We start from the raw sequence: 17703 nt of genomic DNA, 5'->3' as shown, positions 1-17703 counted from the left end.
TTTCTGACAAGTGGACGTTAGCTTAGTGAGAATCCGTTGTTCTTAATGGATTGAGAAGGACGTGCGGTGCGAATGCATTTTCATTGCCATAGGAGCTCTCTGCTCTTGTTTCAGGGAGATGAAAATCGCGCGGCAATAAAAGCTCTGGGTTTCTCCATCTCTTTTGTTGCACTTGCTGTGGGGCTTGTTGGAAAGGTGTTTATGGTCAGAGGTTTTCCTGGTCTCTGTTAGAAACCATTTATATTTTCTATGAACCTGCATGTAAAGACAGATAAAAGGACCATGAAGGTAAAATTTAAATAGAAAGGGGGATATAAACCATGTTTTTAGACTATAAAAAATAGACCATGGCACAATTGGACTTTTAAACTCTGTGTGGAATATATTTGGGATAAAGGGTTTTACAGTAACATTTATGTCCTGAATTAAATGATCAAAAACCTTGGTGTAATATTAATATTAATAATCCCAAATAATTGGTGCTTCTTTCTTTTGCAGATAAATAGTTAAGATTCAGTCTCTGAATTGGAAGTTTAACTATATTTAAACCTAGGAGATGACAAATGTCCTCTAGATTCCGCTTAAAACCACAAAATAATTTGGTCCAGCTACTGCTCCACTACCTGGGATGATGGAGAGATTTTGAAAAAGCTCAGGAGCAAATGCCTTTTTCCAAATCTCCCGTTTGAAAGCATGTGGAATGAATGTTATGATGAACTACAAGTTTTATACTCACTTGCAAATGGAATCTTATCAGATTCGGTCTTCTAAATAAAGCTTAGTTCAATTTAAATTAATGTAGAATTGCTATGTTCAAACTATGGCAGGTGTCAACTGTCTGGCAGATCCCAAATAAGATTGAACTTGTTACTACTTGAAGATCACTAGTGAATCCCAGGATTTAAGTTAGACTGAGAAGCTGGGGAGTGGAACTATTTCAGAAGAGGCAATGGCAAAATGCTTTTGTTTTGTTGCTTTAAAAACCCTACACAGATGTGCCAAGAAATCACCAAGAAAAAAAAACTGAATTTGAGAGAGTGTTTATGTTTCACCTGCTCAGACATTACACTTGGTACATGCTCAGTAGACTCAAGAGTCAATGATTAGGTGTCTTGTATGGTTTCAAAAAACTGTTCAAATCCGAACAACTACAATCATGATGGTAAGGGAAAAAAATTTGATTACCTGGATCCGTACCAATCGGGTTTCAGGCCCGAGTACAGTGCAGTATGGAGACGGCATTGGTCACGCTGGTAAAGGTATTGTTGCATGATGTAAGCTACAATTATTGTTGTTGTTGTATTTGGATTGTTGCAACAACTTTTTCAGACCATTTCTGTGGAATTTTTAAATCTCTCAGGAAATCTGTCTTCACTGCTCAGTTGAGCTCTGCCACAGCCCAGACTTTTCCAAAAGAACTTGGATCAATACTAGTCACTGCCTTGTCTCATGAGGATTCTTACCACTCACATCCCAAAGGCAAACAGTTTGATCATGACTCTGAACTGAGGACACATTAGTTAATCAATAGATCCAGTAACCAAAATCCTATTTTCTTCATCTCCCAAAGCTGTGATTTTCCTAGAAATCACAAAGGTCTAGCAAACATCTTTTGCAGCTGTGTTAGTGATCTTGGTTTGTTATGCTCTCAGTTTGTTTATACTTTAGTATATTTAATCCCTTGGCCATGTTGATGGCTTTGGTTGTGTTTCAACAGTGGTGTCATGCCTCGGAGGTGATACGATTCTTTCCCAGGCAAAGATATGACACAAAGAATATGATCAATATTCTTGTTGGTAAAGTACTTTTCATCATCTTACAGCCTTGTCTGACAATTGTAATAATTAGAAGAATTCTGCAATGTGAAGTCTATATACATAAGCCTGCTCTGATTCTTATAGGAACAACCTGGAAGAGTCAGGCCTTGAAATTAAGCAGCAAATAGGTGATTGGTGGAAGGTTTTTGCTTTGAATGGATTCTTCATGAAAACTTTTGTGGCCAGAGATAATTTTTTAAAGCTTTGTACAATTCTATCATGTGCTTCCTGAAAGATAAATGTAGACAACAGAATATTTTGTATATCATACTACAACTTTAAAGGGCAGCGTGGTGAGCTCAGTGGTTAAAATGCTGGGTTTGTTGGATGAAAATAAACGGTGCATTCTGCCCAAAAGGATACCGTGGTTGATGGTATTGAAGGTTGCTGAAAGATCAAGGGGAGCAATGATGGTTGCACTATCCTTCTCTTGCTAAAAATCTTCAACAAATAGGACCAATGTCATTTCTCTCCCATAAACAGGCCTGAGTCCTGACTGGAAAGGGGTCCAGATAATATATTTCATCAGAACCCTCTGAAGCTGCCAAGCAACCACCTAAAATGGGAAATGGAAAAACTGAACAAAAGTTGTTAATGCAGGGGGATCAAGTGATGGCTTTTTTAAAGAGAGCAAAACCAGGGCCTCCTTAAAAGGCCAGAGGAATGTTCCCTTTGGGCTGAGGAATTTATCACTGCTTGAACCCACCTGCTAGTCACCATCCTGGAAGTTTTCACCAACCAAGCAGGCTAAGGATCTAATTGACAGGTGGTTGCACTGATAGCATCGAGGACCCTGTCCATTTCATCAGGTCCAACAGGATCAGTCAATTTTGTTGTATGGGTATACTGTATATACACGTACAATGACAATAAAGTTATTATTATCAAACTGTTCCCAGATAACTGGGCAAGATCATTCCCTGGGCATCCCGCATGGACTTGCACCATGTCTGGATTCCAGCTGGAAACAAATCTGAGTGACTTTGTCTACTGGGTGTTGAGCAGATTCCTCTATGTGACTCTGAAGATGATCAGCTAAGCTCCCCTGTCCCAGAAGGGACCCAGTGACCCAGAACAGAGTAGTGAGGCAACACCCTGCAGATGCAATAAAAGCAGATAAATAATGCTGTTTTGCCCCCCTTACCAGCACAAAATAGTGGCTCTAAGTTGTATCTGGTTGGAGTCATCCTTAGTTTTCCCCTAGCTGCACTCTAAGCATCTGTTAACCCTTTCTAAGATCCACAACTCCTCCATGAACCATTGGGAGAGTCAGAAGCAATGGGTGAAGAGAGGCTGCATAGGTGCAACCTACCCAGACCCCTACCCTACAACATTGTAGATGAATACTACTCCTTTACTTTCAATTTATTTTGGTATACTTTCAGAATGCAGAAATGACTACTAGGCAAATAACTACTAAATAATAATTGTCTGAAGGTGATTTTACTTATCAAATAGTGATTGAAATGTAAATGGAATATATCCTGCTTATACAAAGAGATTTTAGAATCTGTTAATAGAGCAATATTATGTGCCTGACTGTATGCAATATTATGCATGTTACATGAAATATTATACCATGTTACATACACAAAATTGCATACCATTGTAAGCATGAAAGCTGGCTAATACTTTGCAACATGTGTATACATGTGCATTTTGGACACATGAAGATGAAAGTGTCAATGTTGAGGGCTCTTAAGGAGGGGACCATTCTTGTATAACTATAATTTTGTACTTAGAAAGTTCATAAAGTCTCATGATGTCCCTTCTGAATACAAGGAGGCTGAACCAAGGATATAAAGGATTAATTTATTGCTGCTTTCCATAAAATAAATACGTTTCTAGACATAATATAGCTGGCTGATGCCGCGCATGAAACATAATCACAGAACTGCTCAGAACAAATCATTTCACAATTATTTCAATGACTGAGTTGGGACAAGTGATAAAATAAATGTTTTCAATTCTAACAGCTTCTTTTCGGACAATCATTGGTGACCCAATTGCAAACAATTATTTATAAAAAGCTGAATCTCATATTTGTCTTCTATATCGTTTTATCTAAAATCTCATTTCTTTTTATAAATGTTATAGTTTGATAGAAACAGATCAGGAAAGCTCCAAAATGAAACAGAATATCTACGCTATATATCCGATGAAGTGAGCTACAGTTCACAGAAGCTATGCTATTTAATACACTTTGTTTGTCATAAAAGGTGCTTATACCAGGTTCCTGATTTTCTACTGCTTAGATACTCTTTGCATTGTTTCCAGGTCAATAGTGTATCAAATCAAAACTTCTGTACAGAAAACTAGAATTCTACTTTTTTTAACACACTTGGGCAGATTAAATAATATACAACAGTGTCTAAATAGCATGATTCTGTTACATTTTTCTATTGACAATTATCTAAAAAGGTTTTTAGTCCATTTTTTATTTAAAGGATTGAAATAACTTGTTCTGTTATTATTTAAATGATTTCTTTTTTAATCCTTTCATTTCCAGTGGAAAAAAACCAAGACAAACTGGTGAAAGTTATCATTTAAAATACCTAAACGACATCTAACATTATAATTGACATAGACCTATTCTGTTAGTAGAGAAGTATTGTGTGGTGCACACAATACAAATTTGTGCCTGCGCAGAGCATTTTCTCTCACAAAAAAAAAGCAGGAATCCTCTGCACGCTTTGAGGATTTGGACTGTGACCAATAGGTATTAGATGCTTGTAGTGTATTTTATTTCCAGAATGGAACAAAAGAATTCAAATAAATGGAAAAGATCAGAGACAAAGGCAGAGAATACAGCAACTGGCATTCCTTTCCAATTGTTGATACTATAATATTTTGCCAGTGCTTTGTAACAGTATAATTGTTTTTTTTTTTTTAAACGGCATGCTAAGGGTACTGTAGATAAACCACAAATGTGCCTCCAGTGTCTATAAAATCCTAAACAGACTGTAGAAGAGTGTCTTTGGGAATGATAATGATTTAGGCTTGTTATCTTAGGGACGTCTGCTATGCAAGAAGCAAATGAAAAGCAAATGGACAAAACAGTCTATTTTAAAAGAATATGTACTATATAGCCACACAAATGCACTGTAATTTCACTAGAATTAATTTCACTAGACAGAATATTGTGGAGGGTTTATGTGGGAGAAACACCAAGGGTTTTGTTGCCATCTATATTTTATTTTCTTATAGTGCTTTATGAATATAGGGAAATGAAGACAGAAGGAAAGAATCAGGCAAGTTGCTATCTTGCCTCCCTCTCCTCTATGCATGCTTCATGATAACAGAGAGTCATTAGGTTCTAATTACCAATGAAGTGGAAGGTCCTTTTTTGTTGAAAACTCTCTATTTATAGCAACCGTGCAATCTACTGAGGAAGAGAGGTAGATGGGAGAGGCGAGAGATAGCCCACAAATCATTGCCCTTGTTTTATGGCTATTTACAAGAAACCGCACAGAATGATAGCGGTTTGCATTCAGCATTGTTAAAGTGGAAGAAAATGCCTTGTAGGGGTTAACTTCTTATGCCTGCAATGCAGCCTATTTCTGTCAACACTGGACTTGGGAAACAAACATTTATGCTTTGTGAAATGGAAGTGTATTTTTGAAGACTAGCCGTCAGATATTTTTTGCCCTTCACACTTTCAAATGCTTAGCCTTTTTTCTAAGTTGACTGCAAAGAGCATCAGTTTGCCAGACTAAAAGAGAGATGGTGGGGGATTTGGGGTGGGGGGAGGAAGGGGCAGAAAGTAAGCGAGAAAAAGAATGGGTAAAGGGCTGGGTTGTCTTGACAAGTGCCCATGGCATCACCATCAAATATATGAGTTTCAAGTAGAAGATGGCAGGAGGGGTTGGCACAGCACATGCTTCCTTCCAGCCTATGACCTCTGGCTACCTGATTCTTGAGAAGCTTTTCAATCCTTCCAAATGATGTTATTCCAAACTGTCATCTGGTTTACTCGGAGCACACTGTCTCGCAAATAAACATGCTATTTAACTGCAGGTCAAGGTACAGAGCCATTCTGCTAGCAAAATGCCTGAGATACATTAAATGGCACTGACATGAAGAGAAAGATGAAGAGGGATCAAAGTTGTCAGCAGCATGCATGGAATTGGTCTGCACTGGGGGGAAAAATGCACCATCGTGTATTGAAATGTATTTTTTTTCAAAGCCATAATATAGTTGAACATTTAAAATTATGACTTGTCAAATGCTAGGGATTAAGGGACCAGGTGTGACAAAATTCAAAGTTCAGGGCAACACTAGCAAAGCACTATCTTCTAGATTTGGGAAGAGCTCAGGGCTGTGTGGCTGGAAAATATTAAATGGGAAATGGGAAATGGGTTCATATAGAGTTTGGAGATTTTATATATGATTTTAAAAGTTCACTTTTTATGAAAATACGGATGCCTATTTTCCCCCCTATTGTACAATGCTTTATTCCAATGGTTGGTATTTTTTCACAGAGTACAGCATATTTAAATGAACCTCGCATCGGTTTATTCTGCAGGCCCTTTTAACTCTGAGTAACAGTATCTTATGTTACCAAGTTGTTGTGGTTCTTGTTTGCTTTTCTAAACAACCGAAAAATATTTTAAGTTTCATTTTATCAATTAAAACACAGATGTAAAGTTAAACTTTTAACAGCTCTGGTATTTTTTAAAAATCTCCTTTCTATCACCACCACCACCATCAAGGATAAAGGTTTACATTGAATGCCTAGTAATAAAATACAATTTTACTAAACATACTTGGAGAACATGGCATAAAAATTCCACATGTCCACAATTCTATCTCCTGCATTTTATTTCCTTTTATGAAAAAGGAAGAAACTGCACATGTGTGCACACCTGTGTATTTTCTATTGACATAAACAAAATGTTTCATTCACAATTAGGGGCAACATATTTCCTGCAGGAGGAAAAAGCTGTCCTGGGGAATTGTGTAGAAATATGAAAAACTGAAGAAACGAGAAGCCATTTACGTGTTTTTTAAAAGTCTGACCAAATATCCCTTCATAAAGAAATAGAGTTAGCATTGGAGGGTTCTTTTTAAGGTTTTAATGCCTGTTAGCTACTGTAATTGCGAGCAAAGCCCACTGTAATTTAAATTAAAAAATAAAAAGTAAAATGCACAAATTAGCATATAAATAAAAAAGCAGGAAAGTGGAGAAGCTTTGGGAGGAATAGAAAGGAAAATGATTGAAATTGAAACCTCTTTAGAGATTTTATTGCTTTTTTATTTATTTATTTGCTTAATTAAATGCCCCTGAAGTGTGTGAAACATGGTTATAGTTAAAAAGCACTGTTACTTTGTAAATCGTAGGGACAAAGGGCTCTCCTGACTTTAAAGTTTCCATGCACGTAAATGTCAATAGAGTGCCTTCTCCATCATCAGCACTAAATTCACATTGATGCCTCTTTTCTTCTCTGTATTGATCCTTCCATGAGAACGTAGATTTGTATCTGTTAATTAATGCGTCCTGAAACAGCGTTTGTATTAATCAGGCAGATAAGAAAAATTGGATGCCTGCACCCTCATGACAACCGTAAAAGTGCTGGCCCTGATAAAAATCATGGACGGACCTCAATAAAAAAGTTCCTCCTTCCACTCAATAAACTAATCATCCCTGCTTTTAATTATTCGGCAGAAAGATGTGTGGAGATTGGAGAATGTGTAAATCTATTTACTAACAGCAGTGTCTGGGAGGGAGAATGGGCCTGTCACACAGGACACTGCTGCAGGCAACGTTCTCTGTCCATCTGCTTCTTGAGAGAGAGAGGCTGGAGCTAATTGCAAATAGGCCTTCCATTTTAAGACCCTTTCAAATTATTATTTCTGTTTCATTTCCTTCCATTTTCCATAAGAAGCGTGGGGCTAGCCCCTTGTCATTTTTCAAAGAGGTTGGCTTTGATGTGGTTGATCTTCTTTTGGGGACATGACACGCATCCTCTTATAAATAAAGAACAAAAGACAGTATGGAAAATGTAAATAAGAATTAAGAAATAATGAAAAGGAATGGAGGCGGTGTCTCGATAAAGTCCATCACTTTTAAAGCATGTCTCCTGGCCTAGAGAGACTTTTGATTTCTTTTAATCGGAATGCATTTGGTTCCAAGTTGTGCAGCAGGCTGAATCTAAACTGATGTCTAATTCTTGTGCCTCGTGTTTTCACCATGGTGTTTTGGCAAAATTTTGTGTGTTTTAAGATAAATGAGCAGCCACAACCAAGGCCTGTTCTTTCTGTAGGATCCTTGTCAATGCACATGTGAGCAGCTCCATAAGTCGCACACAGAGAGCTTTAGACGTGTCTTAAGTCCCACCCCACCCCCTTAAGAAAAGCTTGACTAATCCCCTTTGATGATTTTATTAACTCCTGGGTGGTTGCAGGTGCCAACTGGCAAAGTACGATATTTCATGGATAGGCCAGGAAATCTCTCCTTCACTGGGACCTCCTGTGATAGGAGCTTTGTCAGGCAGAGATAATAAATTAACAGCTACCGTAAATAGGTGCCTGAAAAGGTATGGCTATAAAGAGGTTTGCCCTTAGTGATCCTATTAAAAAGGAAAGGAGAGAGAGTGAAACAAAAGCAAAACCTAAATTCATTAAGAAGTGTTATTATATATTTTTCTCTCTCTCTTTCTCTCTCTGTCTCTCTCAAAGTGATGGTGTGATTACTATTCACTTGGCACTTTAATGTGCCATTCTGCTATTTGAGCAGTGTGGTGGAGGCAGAAGCTATTATAGAAGTAATTAGCGTCTTTTCTGGAAAGGGTAGGTCTTACTGAGGTTGAAGTTCAAAAAGCACTTTGCTTGGTTGTTGTGATCATCACTTAATTCTATTAAGGTATCAAATTACCTCTCCTTTAAAATGATTTTTCCCATTTTTGTTTAAAAACATACTGCCTTCAAAGGAGACCTTGAAATCTTTAAAATATGGTATGAAGGCTATGCAGAAGTAACTGAATTCAGTGAAGCTTACTCTGTGGTAAGTAACAGTGTAGATAAGATTACAGGCGCTGTCATATCTTTTATTCTTTCTCTTACAACCATTACAATTATTGTTTCCAGATTTGATATAGGCCGTATTAGATGCTACTGAATCTGGGTAACAAGTCTCAACAATTTATTTGAGGAAATACATTCTTAAATACTGAATAAAATACAACAGGCTTCTCTACCTAAAATTACAATAAGCCCAAGATATACTGAATTGTTTTTATCTGAAGTGCTTTTCTTTTAACTATTTTATGTCTGCTGATGCAAAAGATCTGAGAGGGCAGACTCTGTAAATGCACATTGCTGACTTACATAATAAAAACGAGCACAAGGGTAAAGTTATAATGCAGAATTATGAGGGCCCAATACAATTTTAATTATGTTTCTATGTACTTTCCTTCCCGGTTTAGGATTTTCCACTTTATCGCTTGCTGACCAGATGAGCCTTCTGCAGAGTGCTTGGATGGAGATTTTAATTCTGGGCGTAGTGTACCGATCACTTTCCTTTGAGGATGAGCTTGTCTATGCTGAAGACTATATTATGGATGAAGACCAGTCTAAATTAGCAGGCCTTCTTGACCTCAACAATGCCATCCTGCAACTGGTAAAAAAATACAAGAGCATGAAGCTGGAGAAAGAAGAGTTTGTCACCCTCAAAGCTATCGCGCTTGCTAATTCAGGTTGGCAGATTGGCATGATGGCTCATGTCATTTTCCCCCTTCCTCTAATACCTTCTGCATGACAGTTTCTAAATACAACTGTCTAAGAATAAGAAATTCTTAATCATACTACTGCAGAATAGTACTGAATGGCTAGAAACAAGGTAGTTCAAATTAAGGGAAGATCTGTGATTATAAATATTTGTTTATGCTGAGTTTCCAATTTGGTTAAAAGATGCCGTAAAATTCAGGCAGTATTAACAGCAAAGATGCTTTTCAATAAACATAAATGTCATTCTGTTTAATCCATTTCATAATCCAGATAAGTCTAATCAGTCTCCTAAAACCCACTAGAATGGAAGGGCCCATGACTAAATGCAATATATGATCTACTTCAATCTAGCTACTAAACACTGTGAACTCAATACCGAAGGTGAACTTTGGTTTTATTAGTGAAGGGAGCAAGTCATGTTTTAACCTTGTAGAAACTGTACAAATTTGACTGTTTTATGCTAGTTGGTTAAATGCCTAATGTAACTTGTGCAGAAGGGGGCTAAGAATTCAAGAAAAGATTCTTTTCTGCATTTGAACTTAAAAGTGCTGAAGCAGTGAGCCAGTGTTTGATAAGTGAAAAATTGTTTGTTCTTTGTTGTTTTTTCCTTTGTGCCTCTCTAACACTTTATTGTGGTCTTAAGTCCTTCTTAGCATTTGCATAAAGTTCATGATAGATCCCTCTTTAATGACGTGCCGATCATTAGATACCTGTGTGTCAATAACATGCTCTGATGCTATGTACCATTGACAGTCACACCGTGCCCCTCCATCTGCTTTTGTTTTGACCCTATCTTTGAACTTTATCTTGGTTGCTGGCCAGTAGTTTTCCCTTTAATTACAAGAAGGAAACTGTCAATAAAATCTGTTAAATGGGATGCAATGAGTGGCTTGAATGGGCGGATGGCTATTTGTTCAAATTCTGCAGCTTTCAAGGTATTGACAGTTTGTTTTCTGGGGCCATATGTGACGATCAATCTCAGGCTGGGCTCAGCCGCGCTGAAAAATGAAAAACCAGATTGCTTTTGCTTACTTGTGGATGACGACTTGTGATTTGGTGCGGTCCTAGTGAGATGAGGCCTTCTGCCCAAATTGTCCCCACGAGAGCCAGGATGCGTGACTGTTTTTAGAAATAATTTTTTAATTGATTTTGTAATTAACAGTTCATCTACAATATTGACACATGAATCTTCAGATTGATAGGAGGAAAATTGTTTTCAACAATGAAGTTGTACTTTCTGATTTGTCTTCATAATGGGATCTAGCATTTTGCATTTTAATTAGAGTTTTAATTGAAAAACAAACAAAAATGAAGAATAAAAAATATCCATAAGAAATATAAATGACTTAATCAGTTGACGTAGGTGTAAGCAGCTGTTGTCATAGTACACAATCTAGTGGTCACCTCAGATTCTCATTTTATTTGGATAAGCTTTCTCCAAATTAAAGTTATAAAACATTATGAGATATAATTGTCATAATTTATTATGTTTACTGATAAAATATATAAGTCAGAAAAATACACATTTTGTGTATTTATAAAAATACACATTTTAAAAACATTTTGAATGACAGCAAACCTTCGCACATTTGGAAATGGCTGAGACAGTATTTTACTCTGACCTGCAGAGATTTAAAATGACATTCACTGAAATCATCAGCTTAGCATAAACATCTGGCTTGATTCAATAATAATTAATGCTCTTTTGTGCTCTAAATCAGTGAACTGATTTAACAGTAACCTTCCTGCCTCCCCTTCTTCTGTATTGTACCCATGCGTAAACAGATAAAACAAGATAAAGTGAGAAAAATATCGCCAGTATTATAGCCCCAATTTATTGGAACTTGAAATAAAAAGACTTAAAAGAGAACTAAGGGATGTCTGAAAAACCAAAATGTAGTTCTGATTCAGAATATAGAGAGATCCAGATGTTATTCTAATGGTTTCACTTATCCTGAACCCAATGTTTCAATTCTTGAATTGAGAGGAAACCTAGAGTATCCAAGAATCTAGTTGCACTGAACAGAATATTGGAAGTCCCGGATTCAGGCAAAAAAACAAAATCTTGCTGCTTTTTCATGTGTCCTCCAAAAATAGGAATTCCTATTACGTTTCTGAGGCTCAGAAATAAACATTTTACCTCATACCATCTCCAATTAATCTTATTTTGATAAAAGGGAAGATATTAGCAAAAACCATCACCTGATACTCTTAATATATCATTGGTAATAATCATAATTGATGGTTTTGTACAACTTAAAACAACTTGGTGTGTTCTTTGGTTCATATGTCGGGTTTCTAATTAGGTACTTAAAATGCTAAATGGAAAAAGAAGTTCCAATGCATCAGTGAGTGCTCTGGTTGTTCACAGAAAGATGGGGGGAGGAGGGAACCCACTTCTGAATATTTTCTAAAGCATGTATGTAGCAATTACTTCAGGCAGGTGAACTCTGCTGTGTAATAAAAGGTGTTCTCTCTGTCGCAGTGCTTTTACTAAGTGTTCCCATGTATTGATTGGGAAATGCCAAATGGAAGACTGTAGGTTCACAGGTTTGTTTGCTTTTAATTATTTCATCAAGAAACAGACATTTGTACTTTTAGGCTAGAGGCTTTTAAAAAGACTTTGTGTTCCAATCAGCTGAACTGCCACACAATTTCTGACTCTTTCTGCTCACCTAATCTATAGTATCTTTCCCTACTGACTGGACCCTTTAAAATGCTGCTCCTTATTGGAACACTAAAAAGGAGAAACTTAGGGTTTTTATGAAAGCAACATCTTGAAAAGCTATAGATTTACCTATGGAAAAATAATCTAAAGTCTCAATATTTGGAGAAGAGGGGATATGGAGATAGGGGTGAGCAGTTATACTACAAGCAAACATTGAAAAGGCTAACTAGTGGCACTGGATTAAGAAAATCTAAGCCAGGGATGCCCAACCTTTCCGTCTTGGCAGGCCTGCGGGGAGGAGGGGGAGAGGATAGTTTTATGCCAGTGGCAAGCATATGCATGCCTGCCACTCGTACAAATGGAGGTTCATGAGCATGCTTCCATGGCCCTATTCCAAACTGACCACAGCACAGTACGGGGCCGTGGACTGGAGATTGGGGACCCCGATCTAAGCAAGCTACCTCTCTCTAGATTTAGATTGTTTAGATTCAGGCTCTGGGAAAGTGCTTTTTTTTCCCCTTGTGTTACTACAACCAGACACATCCTGGAGACTTTTTAACAATCAGTTGCATTAGTTTTACCCGTCTACAACAAGTAGCAGATTTTGTTTATGACTCTTATGTGAGTAAACTATTCAACGACCACTTTAGAGCATTCCTTATATGTAGCAGACACTTCTTTCTTTAGCCACTTTGTTGAAACTCCACTTCCTTCAGCCGTTTGAGCAAAGTTCAAAGGATAATTTTGATGGACCATTGTGAGGTCTATGAACAATACTGGCCAATATAATAGAATGTATACTGCTCTTGTAAATCCATCATTGCTTGTCTTTAGTTGGGGACAGACCAATGCTGAACTGCAGCTATAACAACCCTAACATTTCCTAATCGCCCAGCTCATGTCTAAACTTCATGTCTTGGATCTTTGACTTATGTTGATTACTCACAGTCTGCTACTGTTGCTTAATTTCTTTACCCTGTGTTTATTTGCCGTATTTACACCGTCTCCAGTTTCTGCCTTTGCTTTTTAGTTTTTATATTGAACTACTACTGTGACTGCGATGTGACCACAATCTTTTGCTTGTCCTTGCTTCTGTGTTTGCTTGTATGATGTCATTAGAATAGAACAGGATAGATAATTCCAACCTGAAAAGGCAGCCTGTCATTTATACTGAACTTTCTGTGATCCTTGAGATGCAACCTGTTCACACATCTGTACATATAACTATTTTCTAATGCAAATAATTGTTTGGGTAATCAGTTGTGATTTAATCTCAAATGCCTCTGAAAGCAACTCTTAATCCCAACTTAATCTGAGATTAAGAAAGCTTGGATCTGGCTCTATTGAAAAATTTATATCTGAATTTTAGTCTTCCTATTTGAAAAGATTTTAGACAGTGGGAATACCAATTACATAGAAGCTTGAACTGGGCAAAGTATTGCAACAAATTTTAGTCAGATTACTTATTATAGAGTATAAATAGAAATACTATGGGTTTCTATAGTGGACAACTTTTTGGCGGGGGGGAGGGAGCTGGTTGTGGAAAATGCATCCCTCCAAATCCTATTAGAGCTCTCAGTAATGTCAACCATGGCAACCTTCAGGACTACCTCTGGGATGGAAGGTTCCTTTTTTTTTTTTTTTTTTTTTTTGAGCAGGTGATTTTACTTGGTAATCATAGAGGAAAAACATTCAGGTCCTTGGCAACTCCATCTATGTGGTGTCACAAAACACAATCTCTCCCCACCCACCATTCCATGTCCTTTAGCATCTAAACCATAGGGAGATATCATGAAGCCACACACGCAGATCATCCAACAGTTCATGAAAAGTTACCATGCCCAGTTGTACCTGTAAATGTACTAAAGATGCTGCAGTTACTCTTACCCGGTGTTTGGAGATTATATGAGATTGGATGCCAAATATATAGGGGGATTTTTTTTTGGGGGGGGTGAAAAAAATTGATTGTTAACACCATTATTACCTCTATTGAGGTTAAACTTTCCATGAAGGAACAGGCCCACAGTCTGGGGTTTCGCCAGGATGCATGGCTTCTCCTGGTATTATAGGAGCCTTTGCCCTATTTGTAGCCATTTCTGGTGCAAAGGGCCATGGCAGTAATTTATGTCCTTATTAGCTCCATATTGGGTTATTGCAATGTATTCTACTTGCGGCTGCATTTAAAGATGACTCAAAAACTCCAGTTACTGCAGAATGTGTCAGCTTGCTTACTTCCTGATACAGGACAGCCATTTTAGAAGGGTTTACAACAGTGCTTCATTATTTGCGCTACTTATTCATTTCTGGGCCCAATTCAAAGTGGTGGTAATAAAGTGGACTCATAAAGCTGTAAAACGGCTTAAGTCCTGGACATGTTGCTGATTGTCTTCTCCATAGAATCTTCATTTCTATACATAAAATTCAGGAAGATATTTTTTGGATTCTCATCCCGCGGAATGGCTTAAAGCTTAAATATTTTGGACACCTCTAGTGGTGAATATGGCAGATATCCCATCTGTGTGAAATGTGACAAGGAGTTTCATGAAACCCTTAAGTTTCTGAGGCACTCTAAAGACTGAAGTGGGCTGTATGATGATGCCAAATAGATGGGTCCTGCAAATAGACAGTTTACTTTAACCACCACACCACAGCAGCTATTTTTGAACTATTCTTATCATAACACACAGCCAATAAAATAAACTACTTGGAAAAAATGCCTTATTGCATTTGAAGTCTCTTGTAAAATCAGATGATCCCAGCATTATATTTTTCAGAGTAGCCAGTTGTTGTTTCACTGTCTCAGTCGTATCCAAAAACTGATATTCAGTAACAACTTGATATACTGTAAAGATTCAGTATGGTTATCATGATTTAGTCATTGAATCATTTTTAATCCCATTATCACATCTAGCAGCAAATTCCATGAATTAATTACTTATTGCATGAAGTTCTTAGAGATTCATAGAATTAGAAGTGGGATGTTATTCAGGCTATCAAATTCATCTGCAAATTCAATAAATTTTCATCCTACCTTTTCCACCTCCAGGTCAAACGTATTTATTAATTATCCACATTAGGTGAAAATTGATATGTGACAATCTGAAATCCTACTGTGTCAGTTTTTCCTACACACTTAAGTCTTTTTATTTAATCTCAATGGCCATCATTTTACCCTTAGGTTGAAAGTTAATTGCCATTTTGCTGCCTGTTCACCAAGTTTAGATATTACTTTGTGTAAGCTTTTCTGATTTCTAATCCATCCTGAGTATTTTGGTGCCATCAGCAAACTTAGCTACTTCACCATTGACCTCCTAACTCAAGATCATTTATGAAGAAGTTAAATAGCATTCTCTCTGTTGTAAGAAATAGTGATTTATTCCCTGCTTCCCAGGAATTTCTAATATATAACAAGGCTTATCCTAATTGTAGTCTTTTACTGTTCTGGATGAGAACTTTTAACATTAAATTGTTAAATATCTTTTTAAATTTTAAAAGTAATGGGTACAGATTAATTATTAAATGTACAGAATCCCCATAAGACACTATTATGTGTAACAATTTAATGTTTAATTCCTTAATTCTGTTAGAAACCTCTAATGAAGTAATTTTGATCATATAATTTTTAATAGAACCTCCAATATGACCACAAGGGATACGGGTTTTAGATCAAAGTTCCATAGATACTTTTAAGATCACTTGTTTGCAGCTTTCCTATGCCCTAAGTGTTAGAGGATAGAACATAGAATAATCGAGTTGGAAAGGACCTTGGAGGTCTTCTAGTCCAACCCCCTGCTTGAGCAGGAGATCCTATATCATTTCAGGAGATCCTATACCATTTCAGACAAATGGTTGTCCAGTCTCTTTTCAAAAGCCTTCAATGATGGAGCATCCACAACTTCTGAAGGCAAGCTTTCATATAAAATTCCCAAGACAATAGACTCTCTAGGCATGATGGATTGCAACTCCTAGAATTCCCAGCCAACATGGGAACTGCAGTTACAATTTCTTGGAAATATACTTGTGGAAAACCATTTTACTGTTCTGAGCTTTCTGCATTTCCATGAGATACTTTTTTAAAACTATCCTTGCCGATTTCAAAGTTATATTTTAAGTTATATAAACAAGATATATTAAAAGGCAGTAATCATATGATTGTAACTATACCAAAGATCTTCTTTTTCAGAAGATGAATATGGTAATATGTAGTTTATTTAATTTGCATATGTAAAGGAGCTCAGCAAATGGTAGTTAAATCCATGTAAATTACAGCTTTTTGAAAGTGGGGTTATACAATTCAAATAATAGAAAAGAGCTCTGGCACTGTAATCCTCCTTTCTGGCATGATAAACTGCTATAACTCTTGTTTGTTTTATAGATTCTATGCACATAGAAGATGTTGAAGCTGTCCAGAAACTTCAAGACGTCTTACATGAGGCACTGCAGGATTATGAAGCTGGGCAGCACATGGAAGATCCACGCCGGGCTGGGAAGATGCTGATGACTTTGCCATTACTTAGGCAAACTTCCACCAAGGCTGTGCAGCATTTCTACAATATTAAATTGGAAGGCAAAGTCCCCATGCACAAACTATTTTTGGAAATGCTGGAGGCAAAGGTCTGACCTCAACATCCTGGGCCCTTTCAGTTGGGTATGCTGAAACCGTAACAAGAGGGACAACCGAATGGGAAAACTGTGGCAAAGAACCTTTAGCGTTACTTTAAGGCAATGAAACTGACTGCACTGATCATTAAGCAGCAAGAATGAGTAGCAGCATCTCTTTTTAGTCTTGGTCTTATTTGATGAGGTTCTCCTTCTTCATTTCTCTCTTCTTTTAATGTTATTAGTTCGCATTTGTTTGTAATTTTCCCCCTTTTGCTGCTGAAAAATTCATATATATATGAATATATATAAATATATATACACACATTTATATAAATATATATATATATATATATACACACACACATATATATACATTATATATATATATACATTTTATATATGTATGTATATATGTATATGTGTATATATATGTATGTATGTATGTATGTATGTATATGTATATATATGGTGTATATAATGCCAGTGGATTTCTTGGGAATCACCATACCCCAGTGACAGAGGAATCAAAAGCGAAGCATCATAACTAACAGTATAGTGCAACACGGTGAACTGACTGAATGCAGTATTATGTTTCACAAGAGCAGCCGTTAATTAGACAACTTCTACGGCAACATCTTGGCTCTTCCTTATCATTGCATTTCCATCTAGATCAGTTACAGCCATTTGATTCCTTCCTTGTTTTTTCAAGTCTTCCAGCTATTTCTTAGGTTAGCTATAATATAACTTTTTCAGGGAATAGTTTGAGCTTTATTCATTCATGCAATACTAAAGAAAAGAAAGATAAATACTGCTTTTTGTGTGTGCTGGCGTGAACAATTATGAACATTTAACTAAGGACAAATGAATCCTGCAGGAATATTTTTTTTTTTT

At 36.8% G+C, this 17703-nt stretch overlaps 1 protein-coding gene across 2 annotated transcripts in view; it reads left to right on the top strand.

The window, feature by feature from the left end:
- Positions 1-17070, top strand: part of ESRRG (estrogen related receptor gamma) — a 193362-nt gene extending 176292 nt beyond the window's left edge. For both annotated transcript variants that reach the window (XM_070949018.1, XM_070949011.1), the window contains 2 exons: positions 9242-9511; positions 16586-17070. In XM_070949018.1, coding sequence (XP_070805119.1) covers positions 9242-9511; positions 16586-16830 — 515 coding nt within the window. In that variant the 3' untranslated portion in view covers positions 16831-17070. The remainder of the gene's footprint in view (positions 1-9241; positions 9512-16585) is intronic.
- Positions 17071-17703: the final 633 nt, after the last annotated feature.

The sequence above is a fragment of the Pituophis catenifer genome, unplaced genomic scaffold (genome assembly GCF_029215685.1).
Source record: "Pituophis catenifer annectens isolate HBS135680 unplaced genomic scaffold, rPitCat1.0.hap2 SCAF_1, whole genome shotgun sequence".
NCBI classification, from domain to species: Eukaryota; Metazoa; Chordata; class Lepidosauria; order Squamata; family Colubridae; genus Pituophis; species Pituophis catenifer.
This window is presented reverse-complemented; position numbering and strand designations above follow the sequence as displayed.